At 46.3% G+C, this 22815-nt stretch overlaps 9 protein-coding genes across 9 annotated transcripts; 3 read left to right on the forward strand and 6 right to left on the reverse strand.

Moving 5' to 3' along the window:
• Nucleotides 1-136: 136 nt before the first annotated feature.
• On the reverse strand, nt 137-3210 carry F9C07_2058195 (RNA polymerase I-specific transcription initiation factor RRN6-like protein; the record flags this gene model as incomplete). The annotated part of the gene is made up of 3 exons (XM_041288042.2): nt 137-1106; nt 1161-3045; nt 3108-3210. The coding sequence occupies 3 exons, from the start codon at nt 3208-3210 to the stop codon at nt 137-139; spliced, it is 2958 nt and encodes a 985-aa protein (XP_041140369.2).
• A 233-nt stretch (nt 3211-3443) lies between these two features.
• On the reverse strand, nt 3444-7266 carry F9C07_2279857 (WD domain protein). The gene is made up of 6 exons (XM_071510398.1): nt 6732-7266; nt 5724-5984; nt 5501-5670; nt 5351-5444; nt 5096-5282; nt 3444-5038 (listed from the first exon to the last, which is right to left on the reverse strand). The coding sequence occupies exons 1-6, from the start codon at nt 7096-7098 to the stop codon at nt 4855-4857; spliced, it is 1263 nt and encodes a 420-aa protein (XP_071365942.1). The 5' UTR covers nt 7099-7266; the 3' UTR covers nt 3444-4854.
• On the forward strand, nt 3802-4644 carry F9C07_1652 (chromosome segregation protein Spc25-domain-containing protein; the record flags this gene model as incomplete). Its single annotated transcript, XM_071508286.1, has 2 exons — nt 3802-4033; nt 4082-4644. The coding sequence occupies 2 exons, from the start codon at nt 3802-3804 to the stop codon at nt 4642-4644; spliced, it is 795 nt and encodes a 264-aa protein (XP_071365941.1).
• Nucleotides 7267-7486: 220 nt separating the features above from the next.
• Nucleotides 7487-8806, forward strand: F9C07_2228428 (Septin-domain-containing protein; the record flags this gene model as incomplete). The annotated part of the gene is made up of 6 exons (XM_071509827.1): nt 7487-7625; nt 7691-7819; nt 7876-7957; nt 8009-8146; nt 8203-8416; nt 8468-8806. The coding sequence occupies 6 exons, from the start codon at nt 7487-7489 to the stop codon at nt 8804-8806; spliced, it is 1041 nt and encodes a 346-aa protein (XP_071365943.1).
• A 200-nt stretch (nt 8807-9006) lies between these two features.
• Nucleotides 9007-10368, reverse strand: F9C07_1655 (guanylate kinase). Its single transcript, XM_071508289.1, has 5 exons — nt 10236-10368; nt 10069-10179; nt 9784-9986; nt 9557-9678; nt 9007-9487 (listed from the first exon to the last, which is right to left on the reverse strand). Exons 1-5 carry the CDS (start codon nt 10339-10341, stop codon nt 9337-9339), a joined length of 693 nt encoding a protein of 230 aa, XP_071365944.1. The 5' UTR covers nt 10342-10368; the 3' UTR covers nt 9007-9336.
• A 253-nt stretch (nt 10369-10621) lies between these two features.
• F9C07_1656 (putative Golgi matrix protein) lies at nt 10622-12603 on the reverse strand (the record flags this gene model as incomplete). The annotated part of the gene is made up of 7 exons (XM_071508290.1): nt 10622-10845; nt 10906-11012; nt 11080-11359; nt 11415-11850; nt 11906-12328; nt 12385-12521; nt 12594-12603. The coding sequence occupies 7 exons, from the start codon at nt 12601-12603 to the stop codon at nt 10622-10624; spliced, it is 1617 nt and encodes a 538-aa protein (XP_071365945.1).
• Nucleotides 12604-13251: 648 nt separating this feature from the next.
• On the reverse strand, nt 13252-14159 carry F9C07_2060290 (putative coiled-coil protein; the record flags this gene model as incomplete). Its single annotated transcript, XM_071508645.1, has 4 exons — nt 13252-13652; nt 13726-13871; nt 13986-14025; nt 14087-14159. The coding sequence occupies 4 exons, from the start codon at nt 14157-14159 to the stop codon at nt 13252-13254; spliced, it is 660 nt and encodes a 219-aa protein (XP_071365946.1).
• A 2942-nt stretch (nt 14160-17101) lies between these two features.
• Nucleotides 17102-17359, forward strand: F9C07_1658 (uncharacterized protein; the record flags this gene model as incomplete). The annotated part of the gene is made up of 1 exon (XM_071508291.1): nt 17102-17359. The coding sequence occupies one exon, from the start codon at nt 17102-17104 to the stop codon at nt 17357-17359; it is 258 nt and encodes an 85-aa protein (XP_071365947.1).
• Nucleotides 17360-19589: 2230 nt separating this feature from the next.
• On the reverse strand, nt 19590-21916 carry F9C07_1659 (mitochondrial glycerol-3-phosphate dehydrogenase; the record flags this gene model as incomplete). The annotated part of the gene is made up of 4 exons (XM_041288036.1): nt 19590-19693; nt 19749-21077; nt 21148-21407; nt 21477-21916. The coding sequence occupies 4 exons, from the start codon at nt 21914-21916 to the stop codon at nt 19590-19592; spliced, it is 2133 nt and encodes a 710-aa protein (XP_041140361.1).
• Between the last annotated feature and the right edge of the window lie 899 nt (nt 21917-22815).

Below are 22815 nucleotides of genomic sequence, written 5' to 3' on the forward strand. Positions count from 1 at the left end.
TCATTTCACTATCGATTTTCAAAGGAGGCAAATGTCTACAACTTCTCCCTTTCACCTCCTTTGCCTTCTCTCTCTCTCTTCCTCCCCCTCCTCTCTTTTAGCCTTTCTTGAGCAGAAAGAGACCAAACCTAGGCGACTAAAAGCCAGCCGGTCGCTTCTTCTTCTTTGCCTTCGCCGTACTTTTCCTCCCAGCTTCTCGACCACCAAACGCACCTCGCTCGACTTGGGTCATGGGAAGGTCATCCTCCATGACCTGACTGTTCTGAAGTCGCACCATGGGCTGTTCATTGATCTCGGGCTGGCTGCCCCATTCTCGGACAGTAGGTGCTACTGAAGTCGCTGGACGAGGAGTGAAAGAGTCTACTTTCTTTTTCTTCAGCTTGCGCTTTGGAGTTGTATCGTTAGTGCCCCATTGCGATTCCTCCAGTTCCAGCGCTTGTATAGTTCTTTGCCAGTCATATGTTGCTGGGTCTGTCTCCGGTAGCCAGTGTTGTAATATATTTGCCACGTCTGGTGATACAAACCGCTTTCGCTCACTATCGAAATCGGTAAAAGAAGCTAGTGTGGAGTCAAGGAATTTCGGTTTTACATCAGATGTTCCATGACCTTCGGTTGCGAAGCTACTCCAGTCACTCTCTCCTGGGATTTCAGACGGGACGAGTGTCTGTTTCCCGCTCCTGAATTTAAAGGTAAATTCTGACTTGGATGATGGCGCGCTCTTTTGATTTGTTGTTTGGGGGTTGGTTCCATTCGATTCATAATTTATCCTACGCGCTGCGACCCGTGCCAGGGCAAAATCGGCTGCAACATCTCGGATAATTTTCTCCTTCGTGATCCGTGCGCGAACGGGTATATTATGCGACAGAGTAAGCCAATCATTGACTGATTGGTCGTATATCTCTATCAGGCCAGACCTAGAAGGCTCTGTCGATTGAACAGGCTTGGTAGATCGCCAACTTAGATGGCCAGGCAATTGCACGATAAGCTGCTGATGATGTTTGTGGGTGCATGCGTTGTCTGTTAGGAGCGCAGATAGCAAGTCCTCAACATCCTGTGCATTCTGGTCAACATCATCCAATGGCGAGTAGCGACCAAGAATTTCAAGCCTATGGTTAGTTAGTATCATGGTGTTTAAACGATATATTTTTCATGAACCATACAGAGTCTGACTCGTCGCTTGGCTCTCTGGACATGCAGGAATCTTTCTTTTCAACTCTTCGAGAGACTCCTGAAAGCCCTTATTATGCCTTTGACTGGGGTCGCCTCCTGGTGAAACCACGAGTCTCCCAATAGCAACCTCATAAACCTGCGAGAAGTCGATACTCCATTGGGAAATTGCAAGTGGTGTAATATTAGAAATCCCAGTATCTGGGAAAGTAGGCGTTCCAGGGCCCGCTACAGACTCGTCATAATCATCAACTATGAAATCCCCGTAAGACCGTGATGACTGCAAATTCCCTTGGCGTGTCGTTTGGTAGCGTCTTTTTAACCGGATGATATCCTTTTCTAGGTCTTGCCTATCTGAAGCACCGGTATCGGAAGGCCCAGCATATATTGATTCATGGATAGATAGGCGTGAGTCTAGCACAAAGAGCTTTATAAGCTTTAGGCCCGGATCATAATCATCTCTCCCAGTCGTCGATGGTAGATGCATGATATTTTTGAAAACGAGTGATGAAAATTGTGCCATACTCGGTTGAGACTCGACGTCATATTCAGACTCCAACGGGATATCCAAAACAAACGGGTCGGGCATAGGTTCTATGTCATCGTGACCGGTGGATACTGCGGGACAATGGAAAACCAGTACAACGTGACTCAGCCTTGAGTACAGCGCAAGATAGAGGTCCTCATATATGGACAGATGTGCCACTCGCAAAGTCGTGTCTTCCGGATCTCGAAAGTGGCGCCAGGACAAGCGAGGAAAGAGGGAAGGCCTTGTCCCATCTTTAGCGGCTACAGCCAAGTCAGTGTTGACATCAAACCAGAAGACCCGTGATGTTGTTAGAATGAAGATATTAGATACGTTGCAGGAGCTCCGCTTAACATCCAAGATCCACTCCGACTTTTTCTTCAGACCAAGCTCTATGGAATAAGGGCATGCCTGACCGTCTTCCATTCGATAGAGCATGGGACAACGCCTGTCAGAGACAATGAAGCTATTGACATCTCCAACCCACTCTATGGCCGCCCATCCATCATGTCGAGGATAACCGTCTATATCGTGGCTGTCACCAAGGTCCAGCCATGGTAGTGCGCCATATTTGACACGTGCAGCAGTCCAATTACCTTTATTCTGTCTGTGGCGACCAGATATTTCCCAAATGCTCCAATTTCCCCTCTCGTCAACAATACCAATTTGCTTCTGGTACCACGGATTGAAAGTCACAGCTGCATGTGCAGAGCCGCCAGTTTGAGAATTGGATATTTCCACCAATGGGTTTGCATCGAGATGGGAATTACGGGATCTACCTAGCAACATATGATCACTATCGAGGCATATGTGAGCAGGAACAGGCCTCCTATGATGAAGTGGCCGGAACACCCAGGTAGAATGAGGAAATCGGGCCGCCATCCACGTTGGCTTCTCTTCCACGGTGCGCGCAAAACATATCTGGCGAACAGGGGCACCTCGTGCAGACCACTCGGCACTTCCAGTTTCCTCGATGGAGGGGACACGCATACGGACTGTTGTACCCAGCCTCAAATCCACGCAATCTTCGTCCAGTTTGTATAAAGAAATAGCATTGCCACACTCCCCGGACGCAACTACTGCGATCGGGACAGTACGGCTCCCTGACTCATCGTTCTCGAGGTCCACTGCATACCCCAGGTCTAAGAGTGACGAAACTAAAGGGTCGCATATCTCGCTTGTCGTTGTGATAGTATGGGAGAGAGTCTCATTGTTAACGAGTGGCCAGCAAGCTGCAAGCTCGGGGTAAACCTTTGGGACGAGACTTTTGTTCTCGATCTGTGATGATTGCGGGGCTGTAAGGGGCGATGTGATAGTGGTCTTCGTTGCCCCAGCAAAGGTTATACGAGGTGCTTATAGCAGTGTCAGTATGAGAGAAATCAGCAAACGATTCGTATTGTCCAGAGAAACTTACGCGAAGCCAATGTCCGGGAAAATTCCCAATTCTGCGTCTCCTGATGATATGTCGCTTTACCCAAGTGCCCATACTGTAGAGCACTAGCAGAATGTTCATCCATCGGGGTTCTCTTGGCTCCTGACGATATGTACAAGCCCTAGCCTTGCAAGCATATCGAGAACCGACTAGTAACGCGTTAAGAGACGCAGTTCACGTTCGCTTAGAAGACACGAGCAACTCCTTTGCAAGTGTGGTCAAATATATGCACCACTACCGGTTATTGAGAAGTGAACATATGGAAGGGTCGTTAAGCATATATATATATGCATACATTGCGAGGTAAGTTATTTTTTATCCACACATCTGCCACCTCTTACCGCCATAAGCACATACCAAGTACTACTACGTAATAAATATGGTCTTGTTTGCCTAACCTTGAGTCCACGAGGAATTATAAGCTCGAACTGCTCGAGTTCTTGAAGAGCCTCAAACTCTGCTCTTAATACGACTTACCATCCCTCTTCCTTCCAATTAAGGGGTTGTCATAGTCATAATCACGTGATACATATATACCAAAGTCATTGCCAAGCCTCAGTTCGACCGTTGCACCGCAACAAACAGTTCAGACGAGCATTACCGCACCGTTGAACTATACCCTTGTTTATAACTAAAACGTGAACGACATCAGAACTAGACGTGGCACTCACTCGTCATGGCCTCTTCTTTCGAACCTTCATTATCGACTAGTGGCATGCGCCCACCTCTCACATCAGCGGATGCACCTTCTATGGCGGATTCACTGCCTAGTATAAACTTCGGTTTCGAGGATCTACGCAATCGCATGGCCCAATTCACTGCTCGGTTCGATGCTTTCATTGAGAAAGGCAGAAAGCAGATATTGGAGGAGAGGAATCAGTTCAAAATAGGGTTGGCAGAACTCCAAGGTGCGTGTATGGGGACATTCAAAGGTATTGTGACTAATTTAAGCTTAGAGGACCAACGGATGAAACAGAGAGATATCGAAATCTTGAATCTCAAGTCGCAAACTCACGACCAAACTATCCAGAAGGAAGCCGCTGAAGCCGCCGAGATGCATGGCACAATTGCATCTGTAACGATGGAGCGCGATTCTCGTCTCGCCAAAAGAGATCGTCTGAAGCAACAAATCAACGAGACACAGAAGGCTATAAACCAGAAATTGGAAGCTCAGAAGGCTCATGCCCGGCATCTCGATGCACAAGCACGCCTAAACATACCAGAGCTAGAATTTTGGCAGGATTACCTTTGTCTTCGGATTGAGGGGGCCGGGCGGGAAGATCGCCTAAAGTTCATCTTTAGCCACCTACTTGAGAAGGATTGGGAAGCTGAAGCCTGGTTTGAACTCGGCACGTCTAGTCGCGATTACGACGTGTTTCATACACGCCCCAAAGTGGACAGGGATGCTCTTAATGGGGAGCTAGACATTTTAAACGAGGATCGCGACTTTGGTGCTTTTCTAAAAAGGATGCGCCGTCTGCTCGTCGAAAAAATGCAACAGAAAAGGCCCACTATTTGATGCTGTGGCGGGATTTGGCCAAGACAGCATAGCTTCTGATGTTGATGGTCATGAATTATGGCCTGGTGTAGCCGAGAGGAATGAATTGTTAAGAAAGGTAAAGCATAGAGTTTTCTACGCAGTCAACGGTCCACAGGAAATTTATTCGATCTGTCATTGAGAAATCTGCAGAAGGATGTCTAAATCTCATTGATTGCACGTGTCAACAACTCAACCACCTGTAGCTTCCCTGTAGAATGATATGCTACGGCTTGCCCCGGCCGTGGCAAACCCCTCTGACTTCCCAATCTTTGGCAGCCATTTGACGTTCCAAACGGCTCGCTCTGTTTCGGAATGCGTTGCGACACATGTTCTGGTATCAATCGACCAGACTTTCACTTTTCCATCAAATGATCTTCTGTGTCATTAGTGCAAGTTTGTTGAGCAGCTCAAGTGTTAAGGAAGTGCTTACCCGCTTAAAAGATATTCTCCCGTGTGGCTCCAAGAAAGCGACAAGACCCATGCTGAATGCCCGGGGAGGTTAGCCACCTGCTCGCCAGATGAAGTGTCATATAACACGATCACATTGGAGTCTCCAGCAGCAGCGAGAAACTTTCCCCCGGGAGAGAATGCAACAGCTCGCACGGGCTTCACTAGGCCTAGAAGATATCAGATAAGCCTACCAATAATATGTGCGGGATTATATGGATGCACGTGAGGCATATACCTGATAAGCTAAACGGCATACGACCTGTTTCCGTGCTAAAGATATAGACGCTGCCATTCTCATGCCCGCTAGCTATGAAGCGGCCATCTGCTGACTATATGAGACTGTCAGTGCGACTGAAAGAGACGAAAAACTGAGTAGACAGGTTACCAAGTCTATGCAGGTACCAAAGCTACCCTTGGTCTCATAGTAACGTATTTGTTCGCCATTGGCATCCAAATCCCACACTCGAATGTGCCCATCTTGGCTTACACCGGCAAGATACTGGCCATCGCCTGACAAGGCAATTGCCCAAACACCAGTAGATCCTGCGTTGCCAGCTGTTCAGGTGTTAGTGTTAGGAGTCACTAGAGGATCAAAGCATATTCAATACCTGAGACTGTCTTATTTTCGGACCAGTTTCCATCATGACAGGACCAAACCCTGATCTCACCACCAAAACCAACACTCACTGATCTCGATCCGTTGCCATCGGTTACAACATGATGGCACCCAAGTTTATGGGCCTCATCGATCGATTGTACTAATGGGAAATCAGGGTCAGCAGTAGAGTGAACCTTGAGAGCAGAGACACCAGAAGCCGATAAAATCTGCTTATTGGTTACAGCCAATGAGAAGATATCAGTTGGGTGTGCTGTACACTATTAGCACAGTAATGATCAAATAGGGAATAGGAGAAAAGGGGGATGGTATAAGAGTTAGGAGGGAGACAAGCTGGGGTTTAGGGAAGCGTAAGAATATGGAGGAACTCCCGCTACATACCATTATCTGCGGAACCGCAGGATAGATACTGTTTCGACTATTATTGAGTAGCATGTCAGAATATGAAATAGGTATTATAATTTATTTTCAAGGCTTACCATCGTAAAATGTCTTAACTATGTATGAGGACAATCTATTTCGCAGGCACCGACGCTCCGCGGGGATGAACAGAGTCGATGTACTTTGTGACAATAAATAGTGGGACATTCACCGTCGGGTGAGATCATTAAGGCCCGCCTTCGTATGGGCCAACATTGGCATTTTTAGAAACCTACATACTACGCGATTTGCAGGCATTGGCAATAATTCAATAGAGTACGAGATGGTGCCATTCGATTGAAGATATTTTTTTGGCAAATAATATTGTAAACCAACACGTAAATTTCCCTGCCAGAACCAGACGCCGAATGCCATGCAGCATATATATCCAACACTTCATGTATAGTAAAAGTACAAGCCTCAAAAGCACACCTAAGCCATCGCTTTCCTCGCCTTCACTGATACTGTCCAGTCCTCATTCTTAAGCGGTTTGGGTTTGCTTCCATTGCTTTTTGATGTCTGTTAAGTCATGAGTTGTTAAATTCGGGCCTCATCAACATGGTGGTACAAAGTCACATACTCTCAACACAGTGTGGGCACAAAACATGCGCACGCTTTATTTGACCGCATCCAGGGCAGGTGTTGAGGCTTTTGACATCCTTCAAAGCCTTGCCAGCCATCTGTCTATGACGTTTCTTCATGTGGGATGTTTTCTTTTTCGGTACGGCTCGAAGTACAGAGTCCCAGACATCGGACAGGAGTTCCGGTATATTCAACGACAATGCGGCAGGTTTCAAAAGGGTGCGAGAAAAACCGAGGGAAGTCTGCCCGGAAGTCTGCCAGATTCGAGACCATCGTCCTCCGACGAAAGATATAGCTTCGGAGGCCATGAAAATACGGGGCAGAATCTGCGAGGTGGGGGTAAATGAAAGCGACCGCAGTGCCATATTGCCCAAGTATGGGGGTAGATCTGCTGTAATGACGGCAATTGAAGGGAGTTGGGCGTATCTAATATCAAAAAATTATGCCGCTGGAAAGTAAAGCTACCCGCCGACATTGCGGGTTTGCTGACTTGAGTCCGGAGATTGACCTAATCCCGAAGCAGACTAGTGGCCCCCTGAGAGCGCAACAACAGTTAAAGGGGCCCATACCAGTGATGGTCTGCATCTCTCCATCTCTAGCAACTTGGGGATAGCAAACTTATCTTTCAAGCACTAGACCTTCTTGATGGTCTAACTTGTGTTTGATCTTTCAGTCGTCACATTCACTCCCATTGATCCGGTCGGCTGCTCGCTGAAGATAACCCGCGATCAACCTCCTCGTTCTCTCTCCACCATGGCTACCACTGCTACCTCGACCTCGACCACCCCGGCTACCGTTTTCCCTCGCAGCCATGTTGGTTTCGACAGCATCACCTCCCAGATTGAAAGGAAGCTCCTCAAGCGCGGTTTCCAGTTTAACGTGATGTGTGTTGGTAGGGGCTCCTTGATCTACTTGTGTATAGAAAACCATTGACCGTCAAACTGACTGCTGGGAAAGGCCAGACGGGTCTTGGAAAGTCTACCTTGATTAACACTATCTTTGCTTCCCACTTGATTGACTCGAAGGGTCGTCTGACTCCCAACGAACCTGTCCGCTCCACCACGGAAATTCAGACCGTCTCCCATAGTAAGTCAACGTCGCCCATTCATGCAGAAGGTACCCCGTTAATATTCAGCAACTAGTTATTGAGGAAAATGGCGTACGTCTCCGGCTAAACATCGTTGACACCCCTGGATACGGTGATCAAGTTAATAATGATAGATGGTATATGACGCTCCTCTCATATTCGCGTTGGTCAAGCTAATCCCTCACCAGCTGGGACCCCATTGTGAAATACATCAAGGACCAACATTCCGCGTACCTCCGAAAGGAGCTTACCGCTCAGCGTGACCGTTATATCCAAGATACCCGTATTCACTGCTGCTTGTTCTTCATTCAACCATCCGGCCATGCGTAAGATCTAAAGCCTCTGGAGTTGGCGAGATATGACCGAGCTAACTATACTCTAGCCTCAAGCCCATTGACATCGTCGTTTTAAAGAAGCTATCTGATGTTGTCAATGTTGTTCCTGTAATTGCCAAGGCCGATTCACTTACTCTCGAGGAACGTCAGACGTTCAAGGAAAGAATCAAGGAGGAGTTTGCTTTTCACAACTTGAAGATGTACCCGTATGATAACGACGAGCTCGATGACGAGGAGCGCGCGGTCAATGCCCAAATCAAGGTCTGTACCTCTCTGATACGTGTACTCAATCAGCCTCTGATGTATAAGCAGGACATTATTCCATTTGCTGTGGTTGGCAGTGAGAGAACTATAGTTGTCAATGGTCAACAGGTTCGCGGCCGACAGAACCGCTGGGGTGTTATCAATGTGGAGGATGAGAATCACTGTGAATTTGTATACCTGAGAAACTTCCTCACTCGCACCCATCTCCAGGACCTCATTGAGACAACAAGCCAGATCCACTACGAGACCTTCCGTGCTAAGCAGCTTCTTGCTCTGAAGGAGAGCAGTGCAGCGGGAGGTCACAGTGGTGGCAGCCGGCCCATCAGCCCCTCGGCCGACAGGGAGCTCAGCCGCAATTCTCAACGGATGACCATGAATGGCTATTAACGGCGCACGAGAGCGTCAAGGATAGATCTCAATGCTCCATGGAGTAAGCCGTCCATACCAGTTGTTTCCATACATAGGTGCACATGCAGACAACTTAGGGGCAGTGTCGAGCATCCCTTCATCTTTTCTTTTTACTTCATACATAACTCCACTTTTATACCAGCATGTTCTTACAGATATCCTTTTAACTTCTGATTTACTCTTGGCTTACTTCGTTGCCTATTTTGCTATCCCCAGCACGGGAAGCGGGTGCCTCTATTCCGTTTTCTACAATTGAGATTGTCATTGCAGACCAGAAAGCGGCTAGCAATGATAGCGCTGGCATCATTTTTATTGTCTCATGTACTTAAATTCCTTAATTATCATTACTCCATGAGGGAAATACAGTTGATACAACGCAAAGGTGCCGCTGGATAATGCATTATAAACAATAGGGTCAATCACCGTCCATAACGTTGCCAGTTCTGCAATATCTCGTCAATCATGACAATCCTTGGACAAGACCCGATTTTATCCTGTAAACTGGCCGATTATTGCTCAGCGCCGAATCTACCATCGTCGACAATCCAGTCCCTCAACTCAGTATAGGCTTTTTCCAAATCATCATTGACGACTATCTTGTTATGTGCGCCGGGCTCCTTAGCATACTCGAGTTCATTTTTGGCCTGTGCTAAGCGTTTACTGCCAAAGTTGCGGTCAATACCTTCTTGCCTATAACAGGTGAGAGGCGACCCTTCCGATGCAACTCACCTCAAGCTCTCTTCGGACTCAGTGCCTCTACCTCGCAATCTCCGTTCTAGCTCTTCAACCGACGGCGGCGCGAGAAACATAAAGCGAGCGTTCAGGTCAGTACGCTTCACTTGCTTCACGCCCTGTTCAAATAAAGCCATCAATCAGTATGACTTTCTCGACATAGTGTTCATCTTCCGTGAAGCTTATGTGTTTTGATGTCCGTGGCAACATATAGATTCAATTACCTCCATCTCAATGTCGAGGATGCAAATCCTACCCTTCTTGGCAATATCTTTCACGGCCTGGACACTGGTACCATAGTGGTTCCCTCCAAACTGCGCATGTTCAATGAACCCATTTTTGCTCACAAGGTCCAGGAAGTCCGCTTTGGTTGTGAAATAATATTCGCGCCCATGCTGCTCACCCGGTCGTGGAGCTCTGGTGGTGTCTGCACTAGGCAAGCAATGGTTAGCTTATAGAAAGTGAGACATAGAATTGTTTTTTAAAAACCAAAAAGAACGAGGACGGACGCGAAACAGAAAACCCAAAGGTATCGGGATAATCAGCAAACAGTCGTTTGAGTAGAGTTGATTTCCCAGCACCAGAGGGGCCCGATACCACTACTGGGCGAAACTTTTGCACTATATACAGGTCAGTATCTTGGTTAATTCACGCGCGTTAAGTGGTATGCGCTAACGGGATCCAGCAGTGGTTGACATTGTCAATACTGAGCGGCGAGTGAACAACTGGAAACGTCCACTGTAAATATGCAAGGTTATACGAGACTTTGAAAAGCCTTGCATAAACAGGAAGCCACAGGGAAAAGCTGGAAACGAAGGCTAGAAGACCCTAAAGAATTGCCGCGTTTTGAGTCAGAAGATAAATTATGTAAAGGCGGTGACCACAGAACTACGGCAAACACCACAAACAGGAAACAACTGCTATTAATCCGGTCATAAACAAATAATTAGAAGTACAAGATCCGATAAGGTCCTGCTTATCATATAGCTCACGGAGGACTATACTAACAAGTCCTTGACATAGTATATGTGAGCAGCAACGTATGTAGATAAGACACGGCTTTCAAGGCTTTGGTTGTGTATATTCCTGCGTAGCCTGAGACTCCTGCTCGAGAAAGTTGGACCAAAGCTCCGCCAGCGACTCCTTGTTTGAGTTCCCATTATCTAAGAATTCAGTAGCCAGAGTTGGGGTGCTAGGGGTACGATGGATAGGTGTACTTGGGACTCTAAGCTTGTTGGAGGTACTTGAGGTTCCTGGGCGTGCTAGACCGGCCTGTTCACGCTGTTCTGATGCAGATTGTCAGCTCTCGTCTCCGAGTAAGGGGAATCAAAAATAACATCACATACCATCTGTCCAACCTAAAAGAGCTGCAATAAGTTGCAATATCTGAAATTTCTTTGGGTCTGACCGATCAAGAGCAAGAAAATGCAGAAAGTGGTTCGTCACAATATGCCTAACAGGAATCGTCAGCAGGTGTCAAAAAAGCTACTGAGGAGCTTCTCTGGTATGGTAAGTCTTGCCTGTCAACGTTGTCCTCAGGCTTCCCTTTTTTGAGAAATCTCAAGGCCTTAGTCAAGTGATCGTTCAGCGTCACAGCCTCATGTCTAAGTTTACCAATGAGGAGGTTCTTTTCCTTTACTTCTTTTTCAAACGGCCTCACTCGCTCCAGTTCTTTCTGGGCACTTCCGAGAGCTTTATCAGCGTCCAACGCCTTTTTCTCTGCACAATGAAGGGCTTGTTTTAGCTCTTCGAGTTGAGAGTCAGAGCTCTCTACGAGCTCACGAAGTTCTTTTCGGCGAGCTAGAATATGTTAAAACTTACATCTACAACAATATATATGTAAGAATTTACTTACCTGTCTGGATTTCCTGCAGGGCTCGCTGTAACCCGTCCACAGCGGATAATTGAGAATCGCGCTCATCGGATGTTCTTTCATAGGCATCTCTGAGGCTAGCAAGCTGCTCCTCAAGGTCTACGACTTTCTCACCTAGGGTTTCCCTGATGGACCGCTCTTCCATAGCAAGAACTTCCCAGTTGTGCATAGCCTCCTTAGCTTGCTCGAATTCAGATTGAAGATATGATTGTTGTTCGAATAGTTCTTCCTTCTCCTTCAGCCAGTTCTGCTGTGACAAGTTCGTCCGGTCTCGTAATGTTAAGATCTCCTTCGACTTGTGTTCATTCGCTTCCGAGAGCTCTGCCAGCTCAGAGCACTTCCCCTGAAAATTATCTTTCAACGCCGCGTTCTGTTCTTCCAGCTCCCCGATTTTTAATCTAGCTTGAGCAAGTTCCTCCTATCAAAATGTTAGCTACAGAGCAACGGTTCGGGTTTAATGTGAAGGGACGCACAGCGTCTTCCTTGAGTCGTTCACCTAGCTGCGACTTGATCGTATTGACACGTTCTAATAGTTTCTGGAATTGTGATTCTGCGTGTTCCTTTTTACCCTCGGCATCGTTCAGTTTGTGCTGTAGAGCTTCCATGTCCGCTCGATGTTTAGATTGTATTTCTTCTAATGACCTCCGCATGTCCGTCACCTCAGCACGTAGGGAGTCCCGATCCCGAACAAGAGCGTCAAACCGTTCTTTCGATTGGAGTGCATCGGGGGGTGATTTGGCCATACTGCAAATGTCCTCCTTTTCTCCATATCGGGATACTGCTTGTTGCTGGTTACTGGAGTCATTTTTTATACCATCATTGGAAACGCTGCCATCTTCACTCATGCGGGCCTTCTGCTTCTCTGTAACTGTCTCCTCGGTCGAATTGGGCACGACCTGGTCTCTGTTATCAGTAATCGCTGAGCACATTAATTAGGCGTAAGACCACCCACACTTGAAATAAGCAAGTCAGACGATCCCTCCTCCCATAGCTTTGCAGACGTGTCCTGCTTAGCTTCAATATTTTTGTCATTGCCTTCCCCGTTCTTTGCGGAGCCCTTGTTCTTCCTCTTGGTTTTCGGGTTGCCGTCTGGTCAAGAGTGATTTGTAAGAACGGCACTCAGAGGAGTGTATGGGAGCTGCTCGCTAATCAGATGCGTACCTTCGTGCATTTTTCTTTTAGATTTTTCGGGATATGTTACGTCTCTTTAGGTCGATGATGGCGGCCACTCGGGCGTGGTTACGAGATCAAGACCATAGCTGTCAACATCCTTTAGCGCGGCCGCAGTTATTCGCTAACTCCCGAAGTCCGAACCTTTCGCTTAGGTACATGTATGTACATACAACAACATACCCCAATTCATTGAGCTGCGAAAGCACCAGACTTAGCAGAAGCAAGAAAGTGTGTCTTTCAATTTCCGTATGAATTCGAGTTTGTGTCATCGGGTTCACTTCATGTCCAGAGATTTCCCCATTGGCTATTTACATCTAAGCGCCACGTAGTATGTTCCCAATACCGAAGGTTAAAAAAAAAAGAACACAGAAAACTCGCCATGAAGGATATTGTTCAACCAGCTATGACCAACAGGATCGCTAATAAATCAAAAGAATATATACAACTGAAAACGAAACAAAAGAGAAAGGAAAGGAAAAAAGCAGCAGAACCTGCTTTGGTTTCTGATCAGAAACCAGGTAGAGCCGGTGATCAAAATGAGGATTCTCTCGGGCGTCCAGTACTATGCCTAAGCCGATGTAGAAGTGGAAAAGATTAGTTTAATATATCCACAGGATGGTTTCCCACGGAAGCTGGATTTTTGTGATCACATGAAGTCATCAAGGAAGTCAGGATCCCGATCTTGATTGCTGCTTGCCTGGATGTTTTCCTCGCTCATCAGATCATCGTAGGCATGCACTTTCTGCCACTTCAATCGTTCCCTTTCTCTCTTTTCTTGTTTTTCTCTTGCTCGCTGCTCCTCTCTGGTCTTCCTCTCCTCTCTCTGCTTCTTTTTCAGAGACTCGTTTTTCTCTGCCATAAGATCGGGAAATTTTTCCACGCGGGTTTTATTAAGCCGGTTGACTATAACATTCTCCCTTTGTCGTACTAGAACTTTGCGCACCAACTTGGGATTGTGAAATGAGACTTGGCCAGTAGCCATAGACCCATCTTTCATCAAGTTCGACCATGGCGTATAGATGACTGTGATGTTGTCTTTCTTATTCCCTAGCCCGTAAGTTAGCTCACTACGTATTGGTAACAGCACAATGGATGAATTATGAATGGAAAGATGGTTCACCCTCAATAGAATTCGCCTTTGTAAGCTGTGCGCAGTCTTCCAGAAGGGGTTGTGGGATATTGTCCCATGATTCACTATCACGGAGACGAAGATAGACATGTGCACTGGACAAGTTATCAACATGAAACTGATCACATAAGTTAGCGCTCATGAGAACTTTTCTAAGTAAATGGGATAATAACGAACCCTATACAGGTCATCAAGACCAGCGACTGTTAGCACACACTGCCACAAAGAGGGTCAAACAACGATGATGTTACCAAACATCCTTCTCTAAACCATATTTTATAAGATCCTCATCTAGTTTCAATCATTGTCAGACTTGTGCCATGTGCTTGAGCTTGAAATATAGCGGTCATACTCTCAAATTTGTCTTTCCCGACATAGATAAAAGCGGATGGTTCAACCACATTCGATGTAAAGTAGTATACCATATTGCTGCGATTATCTCTCCTGAAAAACCCTTGGTCAGATGAGAATAACCGAAGTATCTAAAGCCAACTGTCAAATTGTGATTATCAGAGTGTGTATTGGGAAGTGGGGTGTGGATTTTCTTCTAGTTGAGTTTTGTGGGGAACTTCTTATGAATATAGTTATACATACTTAGATTAGTCATTTATTCTTGGTGTATTATGACTTTTTCTTGGAAACGCGTATGTATAAGGTTATGCTATGATACAACAACACCCATGTATGTGCATGTGAGAGCTAATGATTCTCTCGACAGCTACAGTGGGGGCTCAAAAGTAATATATTCGTACCTATAGGTACCTGGCAGCTCATAGTACCGGGCATAGGTACTTATAGGTATAGGGGGTCACATACTTCTTTAACCTCCATTGTGGGTGAAGAAAATAGTAATATGTGATAAGCATACAATCTCTTATGTTGCTTGTACTAGTAATACCCACATGCATAGCTTCAAGCAACCAGCATGCTTACCAAGGAATTTCTCAGGACTCCAGGCAGCCCGAAGGATTACCTCTTTTAGCACCTTCGTTTACTGACTAACCCAATATAGTAATAATAGCCCTCACCCGCATAGTACATTAAGTTGAACCTCCTCCTTGAGGGACTGGAGTTCTGGAACACAGATTAGGTATTAGTAGATGATAATCTAAACGTACACACGTACTTAAAGTATCTCTTCAAGATGATGAATTTCTTCCTGGATCCTAGGCAATTAAGTACGCGAAATAGGGTTACTATGGAGAATAGCTCCGTGGTACTATGGTAGACGAAGCTAAGATGACATCATAATCTTATAATCATTCAGTAAGCAAGATGAAGATGTCCTTGTAGGCCGCTGGATCTATTAGCATGCTGCAATTTCTGTACTCCGTAAGGTGGTTTTGTATGTCTGTTGTGTTGTTTAGAGTGGGGGTCGGTAAGACCTTAAGTAGTAAATACTTATATGGATACAGTCATGTGACCCTTGTGTGACAGAGTTAACTTGGAACAAAACAGAGCCTGTTACAGACTGGACACATATATCCCTTAGTATAAAACATCCCCAATCTGTATGTTAAAGGTCTATACACGGCAGTTTCACCATGTCATATACCTAAAAGGGACCTGGGAATTAAGGACACCTCTAAATATCGAGCTATCTCTGTTAGAACATGAGTCCGACTGGCTTCAAGTGGCCGTCCCATTTGCAAGCATTATATCTGTAAGCCTGCAAGACCATATGGTAAAGAAACAATTATTCTAAAAAGCAAACACTCTTTTACTGGTTACACTATGATTGCGGCGATATAAATAGGATGAGACACTGTAGATGTTTTTGTACTCTGCAGCAATCACACAACATAGATATGTCATCAAGTAGCTATTTGTCATATCCTCATTCGACTGAGTCTGAAATTTTGGACCCCAGTAGACTACTTTGGAGCAGATTGCCTGTTACCAAAAATATGCTGCCATCAAACATTCTATCATTGGTGCTACGACGCTGCAAGTCATTTAACAGCTTTCCACAGAACACAAAGGAAAGGCTTCACAGAATACCCACCTAGACCCCACTTTTCTTATGCAACGGGCCATACGGGCAAGTCGTCTGTGACAGAAAGTGGGAAAGAGAAAGGAGGGCCACCCACCTTACCCACACCAACATAAACATGAAAACACACACACACACACACACACACACACACACACACACACACACACACACACACACAAAAGAGAGAGAGGGAGGAAGATTGGCAGGGTTGATGAGAGGAGGCCAAATTCAAGCTCACTGCCATATACCGACCACGCGTTAAACCATTATCTTGGTATGACTGTTTTATTTGAGAAAGAAGCAACTGTAACTGCAAATATAGAGGAAGTTCAATTTCCTACAGCACTTCCTAGTTCCTACTATTCTTTGTCCCATGCAAGCCCGGTTGTACTCAGATTGTTGGTCACAGCTGGAGACCATTAAGGCATAACTAATTAGTTTGTAACCACTAATTGATCGAGAGACCATTGTGCTGTAAATACTAACATCTCGTTAAACCCTACTGTGGAGCCCGAATCAGATCCTTTCCCAACAAGAGGAGAAAACCGTTACGCCAAGAATTAAGTACTAGCACTATATCGGGTGAGCCCGTACGAAACCCCACCTGCCACATGGCTCTTTGGAACAGGTCCCTCTTAGATAAAACCAGGTAAAAGTCAAACAGGAAGGGGGAAAGTTAAAAGCGAGAGAGAAAGAGAGAGAATGTATATATATATATATATATATATATATGTGTGTGTGTGTGTGTGTGTGTGTGTGTGTGTGTGAGAAAAGGAGATGGGGGAATAAAGTAAGACACCTCCACAATAAGTATTTAACCTCGTTCTACTTAGCATCTCCTTTCACAAGAATCTCGACAGAATCTATCATTGAATAGCCTTGGTGTAAATAAATTTGCAAATATCCTACCACAACTTCCCTAATGTGGTCTGTTTCGGCCTGGAATAGATGAGAAAGGAAGATAAAATAAGAACAAATACAGGGTAGATCAATTCACAACTGTTTCTCTGCAATGCCAGCAAAGTAGCTGTGTTCAGTTTTGTCACTCGTAGGAAATGCGATCCACACCCTTGTGCTCCACATGGACTGTGTTAATTTGGAAAGGCTCGGGGCTTGCCAAAAAGCGAAATTTCTACCTTCCTTTTTCCTTTTGCCCTTTCTTTTTTCTGAGGGGAGAGGGGGCCGTTGATGGAATATTATCCCCTTGCCCTCCCCCACGGTAGTTAGGATCTGGGCTGTTTTTATGTCGATTTCTATCTTTATTTATTTATCTTTAAAGAAACTTCTCCTATGAACCTCTTTACGGATTACAACATCAGACAGTCCATCACAAGAACTAAACCCCAAATGGCCAATTCTACCTCTCCTGTAATGCAACCAAATGTCCTACAATCTTTGGAACGAGCCAGGAACTGTGAAGAGAATGATGACGATCGCATCATCCTTGATAATGCTGTCACGGAGCTGTGGCGAAGGGTACAGAGTCAACCGGACACTTACGTGTTTACCCCAGATGAATTCGCTCTCTTCAACTATTTTATCGCCCGATTCCAGGGTTCGCTTGTCACCCGAGGAGCAGTGGCGCGATTTTGGGACAATTATCGAGGAAACGGCTCGAGTTTGGACTGAAGTGACATGTCAATACCTTCGGCACAGCTCCGACTATCAACTACACGTGGAAGCTCAAAACAAGTCAGTTTGCAGAAAGCAGGTTGTTTCGTATATCAAGGTCAAGCAAAGACGCAGCCGTCAGAGTGACATGATAGATTTTCCGTACCTTTTCCTTTCCCTATTCTGGCCGGAGGACCAATGATACCCGCGCATAGAGAAGGCGTGCGGCTATTTTGGGAGTCATAAAAATAGCGAAGATCGACGTATTGTTCCGAGGGAATCGTTGCACCTTGAACCCGCCGGATTAGACAGGTTCTGACGGTACCTGTGGACTGCGCTTAAAGATTGGATACGGATCTAAATCCGGTATGAGACGATTAATAGTACCTGATACCCGAGCGGCTGAAAGATTGACATCTAGCCATTCATTGCCTGGGTACCTTCCTGACGGCCCTCTCGCCGTTTGTTTTCTTCTCTGGCTTTCCCTCTTCATTCTACGCGCTATCCCATTCAATCGACAAGTTCACAACTCTATCCCAATGTCTAACTGGCTGAGCTACATATGACGAAAATCAATTCTTTCATTTATTTGGCTTGAGTGAGATACACGGTGTCTCGGCTCCACCGGTCCCCCCCAACCTTGTTTCATTTTATCACCGGTTTTCAACCAATTCTGAAAACCATCGATATTTTGCAGCCATGCTCCCCATCCTGGCTATCTCTAGTACGGATAGGCATACAAAGTACATATGTATATATTCCTCCAAAGTAGGATAGAAAATATGTGGCACTTTGAACCATATCTTTTTAAAAAAGAAATGCACCCAATTTGATTGTTGAAATAAACTGTAGGGAATGTCCCAGAGTGCAGGGGACCTTCCGGCAGTGATAGACGATCCCTATACACACAAACATCAAAAGTCTACATGTAGCTCGAGAGGTAGGCTTTGTGTGGTTATGGCAATATCAGATGGAGTCGAAATATCAAGGTAGGGTCTGTAAGTATCTGTATATAGTCATGCAGTCATGTATACACAGAGTTCTCAATGATACTGAAATCCACCCCAGTGATCTGTTTCCTAACTGTTCATGAAACTAAGTGTGTAAAGCGTAGACAAAAGAGCAAAGAAGGCTACACGGATCATGTGGGCAGTGATCGTGCTTGGTTCCGGTCAAACCATAAATGACAACTCAATCGTTTCAACCATGAGTTAGGACGGCATAGCCTGGTCCAGATTCCCTTGCTGGGGCTATTTGGATATTCTAGTCACCGAATATATCTCTTATGACCGTATCATAAGGTATCTCCCAACGCGGGCTCCATTCCGTAAATTTTCCATTGACTGGGCTGAGGCTTGGCGGGTACTCAATCTACCTCCCTATTCCTCGATCTTAGGCTGGTACTCAGTATCATAAATAAACGTACATATTACATACAATTACATACATAATGCTACACACTGGTGTCCTATATTGAGGCCTGCCCTTAGGACGTCTAGACATGGTGTTCATGCCAGCCAGTCAGACTTGAAGCGAGCCGATAGAGATGCCTAGAAGTAGAAATACCCGTTCGAGTCAAATCGGGGAGGATGGAATCTCAAAGACCTAGGCCAAAGAGAAAAGAATTGGTGGCTCGGCGTCTAATTCACACACATACGCTGGAGTCGCTTTCACATCGAAATAAACACTATGCCTTATAGCTTCGCTACTTACCTGTTAAGGGGTTAGGTTGGTCAAGTTGTCAATTGACCAGCTGCCCCACTGCAGGAACGGTTCTACCTTATTGTTAATGATCTTCCAAAACGGCATCTACTCGACGTGCCCGGCATATGCAAACCACTCGTTACATAATCGCATCAGAGGCGTGAGGTTGCGGGACAGAGGGTATACGTCTCAGTCTCGTTGTCAATGTGGTATCAGGGTATAGAATACGGAAGAGACGACGACAGAAAACTCGGCTATGTATGTCTAATGTCCCACGAGGACTTTCGCCATATTAGTCATCAGCATATGGCTACCGAGCAAAGAGCTATAGATAGAGCATACGAAAACTTGGCCACTGCTTCGTAATGCATATATCTCGGTGGAATGTTGTGCACGGTCAACCCATACTAAGCACCCATGGCGCGACGACGCGAAACACGCATAGACAGATCTAACACGCACATTAATGATGATTGTACATATTCTTCCGTTATGACAACTTTATTATACACTTATACACATCCGCTCTATATATCATGATATTCTATTTGTTTGCAGCAGATTCTGAACTTATCAAGCGACTTGATGCTTCAGAAGCCACGGAAGTCTCGGGGTGGAGGTCGCTATTGAGCACATCTGCGGGGGGGTCTGAGAAATGATTAGTACTTTGAAGCTCATTCCCTCAAGCATCTTATTTGCTTACCAGTTCTGGAGGACGCTTGGTGTTCCGCAGAATCCACTTGCTTCACTTTGCCCGCCTCGACCTGCGCCCTGGACAATCCAAGGAAATTCTTGGGAAGCCCCATGGACGAAAGGAAGCTAACACTCTCTTTCCACTCGAGGTCTTTTCTTTTGTTATCCCAATTGAGTTCCTCGCTCATCAAGTCGATGATATTGGGAAGGGCTTCAAGTGCTGCCTCAGCGTTGAGGAATGCCAATCGAGTTCTGCGAGCAATGACATCAACGGCAGTTTGAGCATATTCATGGCGAACAGCATAGCGAACCTCGCCATCGATAAACGGGTATAACGCAGAAATACGTTGACCGCGAACAGGGAAGCGGGCGTTTGTCGGTGAAGACAAAGCTGCCACCTGCCAAGCGCGATCACCATATGATTGCGTTAGATGCTGGGCCACATCGGTCTCAAGACCAAAATGTTGAATGAGGTTGATAAATAGTGTTTTGGAGTAACCGTGGGCCCCAATCAAGCGGACCTGGTGTGTCTGACAAGACCCGTCAAGAACAGCACCATCAGCCACCAAGCCGCTGCCTCCGACACCACTAATATCTGGAACCTGGGAGACATGCCGGGGCTTCAGGTTGAAAACATTAATCGCCTCATCTACAGCTTCTTCTGCCATTTGGCGGTAAGTCGTCCATTTTCCTCCCGCACATGTTAACAGCCCGGACGGAGAAACAGTAATCAGATGGTTGCGAACCAATGCTTCGGAGCTCTTCACTTTAGGATCACGAACCAAAGGCCGAATTCCAGACCATGCTGCCAGCACATCGCTCCGCTCAACGTTGATATCAGGGGCTAAGTAGCCACGGACTTCTGACAGAATCCAGTTGATGTCCTTTTCAGACGGCTCGGGTTGAGTCGTGATTTCGGTAGGTTGATCAGTGGTCCCAGCAATTGTGTTTCCCTGCCATGGAAGGAAGAAGATAACACGGCCATCGGACGTTGAAGGGTCAATGAGACCCATGTCCGAAGGACTATAATATCCAGGTAAAATAACATGGACACCAGAGCTAGGTGCGACAATTTCTTTCACGTCAGGCTCGTCCATCTTTCTGATGGAATCGGTGAAGGGGCCGGTCGCATTGATGATGCCCTTGGCCCGTATAGTAAATTCTCCTTCCTCTTGGCCATTCTTTCCTGGTATGATATCTTTCACTCGCGCCCCATTCAAGTTACCCGAGGCATCTTTGGTGAGGCCAGTGACCTGCATGTGATTGACAACAGTGCTTCCATACAATGCAGCTGTCATCGCAAGAGACACGTTCATCCGAGAGTCGTTGTGGGCGCCATCTGTATATGCTATTAGTAACGCGAAAGTGTTGATAAACTCAATAGGCAGCGTTTTAAATAAAGTCCATACCGTAGTAAACCATGGCACCAATCATATTATCTTTTCTCAGCATAGGAAAAGCATCAATTGCCTTGCTTTTAGGCAGGAAGTAGGAGCTCTCAATTCCCTCCGACCCAGCCAAGTAGTCATAAAACTTGGTACCAACCCAGAAATAGGGAGCTTGCCACCACTTCTGAACGGGAACCATGATAGGAAGCCAGCTGGAGAGGTGAGGAGCAGTGTTCAAAAAGTATTTGCGCTCCCTCAAGGCTTCCTTGACAAGTTTGTACCTATGTGGGAAGTCAGTTTCCATCCTAGAGCATGTCTCACTTTTTCAGATTAATCATTAAATAACTGACTGGTTGTAATCTAGCTCCCACACGGCCTTTTCCAAGTAGCGGACGCCACCGTGTACCAGTTTCGTGCTCTTACTGCTTGTCCCAGAGCTGAAGTCGTCTCTTTCGACAACCGCTACCTTTAAACCTCGTGTCGCTGCGTCTAAAGCGATTCCTGACCCAGTGGCGCCTGCACCGATAATAAGGAGGTCATACACGTCTGAATCATCACCACTGGAACTGCGTTTCAAGTCCTGAATCTGTTCCAGACGCGACTTGATTGAGGGAAAGCTCGGAGGCACAAGTTTCCCCTCATGATAACCAGGGGGTGGTACAGCCGGAGCTTCCGAGCCAGGGATGTTGCGGGGACGGTAGGAGATATACAGAACACCAGCTCCTGCAGCCGCTGCGGCCGAAGTATAAAGCAGAGGCCGCAAAAGTCTGCGGGAATGACGAGCGGCCATTATATCAAGGGATAAGCTATGTCACAAGAGGTCCGGCGAAATGATTGAGGCGAGCGCTAGCAGTAACTATATATAGAGTACGTATTTGCGCAACCCTTTTTCTGTTTTAACGTGAGCCGATTAATGGTTTGACAAGGTTCGAAATTCCGGGTGTGAACAGAAGGTTTTCATGACAATGACTCGGAAACGGCATTTACGTACCTATACTGCTCGGAGGGGACCACAGCTCTCGAGAAGAGACAAGTGGTCGTGAAACGGAGTGGGCAGGTGACGAAAGAATTGAAGTAGAGGAGGGGGGAGGTTGAAGTTCGAAGGAAAGGAGATAGGATGGATCGCTTGGAATGGGAGGAGGATGGAGAGAGCACAAATAAACCTAGAGACGGGGTCGGAGACAGTGTGTAATTGGGGAATGCGAGTTGGCGGACCGGGTAACCTTCCAGTCTTTCTCGTCTTCGTCATGCGTCATGGGCATTTCCTTACAAGAAAATCCGGGAATGGTTGGAGGCAGGACGGGGGCGGGTCCAGATGACGGTAACACGGCGCAAATCAGATTCTCCCACCAATGAAAGGCTCGGCAGCACCGGGGCCTGGGTGGGACTCACTAAATGATATTAGGCGTCGTTCCCGAGCTCCGTGCCTCCATGTGACCAGCAAAGTTTTGTTGCCATTACCATTCCTGTACTTAGTACACAACAGCTTCAGGCGGTCCAGACCCTCGGGCCCAGGATGATCACCAGCACATGACCCTTTGTTGCATAGACGCAGGATAATAGAGATCGACTAGCGGCAGTCTAAATATCACGCGATTACTGTCAGGGACAGTAAATGACTATATTTTCGTGGTTGCCCCTACGGGAGTGACAAACCCATTATCATGCCTATTTACGGAGAACGTATGT

Source organism: Aspergillus flavus, chromosome 1 (genome assembly GCF_009017415.1).
Source record: "Aspergillus flavus chromosome 1, complete sequence".
NCBI classification, from domain to species: Eukaryota; Fungi; Ascomycota; class Eurotiomycetes; order Eurotiales; family Aspergillaceae; genus Aspergillus; species Aspergillus flavus.

Bases quoted from the DNA above. Each gene is read 5' to 3' on its own strand.
- F9C07_2279857 (XM_071510398.1), bottom strand. From the start codon at position 7,098: ATGGCACTGCGGTCGCTTTCATTTACCCCCACCTCGCAGATTCTGCCC. The intron at 5,671-5,723 runs GTATTGAATATG...ACACCTGAACAG, and splicing joins CGAAAATAAGACAGTCTCAG to CTGGCAACGCAGGATCTACT. The intron at 5,283-5,350 runs GTATATGCCTCA...GATATCTTCTAG, and splicing joins TATGCCGTTTAGCTTATCAG to GCCTAGTGAAGCCCGTGCGA.
- F9C07_1655 (XM_071508289.1), bottom strand. From the start codon at position 10,341: ATGCAAGGCTTTTCAAAGTCTCGTATAACCTTGCATATTTACAGTGGA. The intron at 10,180-10,235 runs GTTAGCGCATAC...ACCTGTATATAG, and splicing joins GTCAACCACTGCTGGATCCC to TGCAAAAGTTTCGCCCAGTA. The intron at 9,987-10,068 runs GTCCGTCCTCGT...TGCCTAGTGCAG, and splicing joins CTTTGGGTTTTCTGTTTCGC to ACACCACCAGAGCTCCACGA.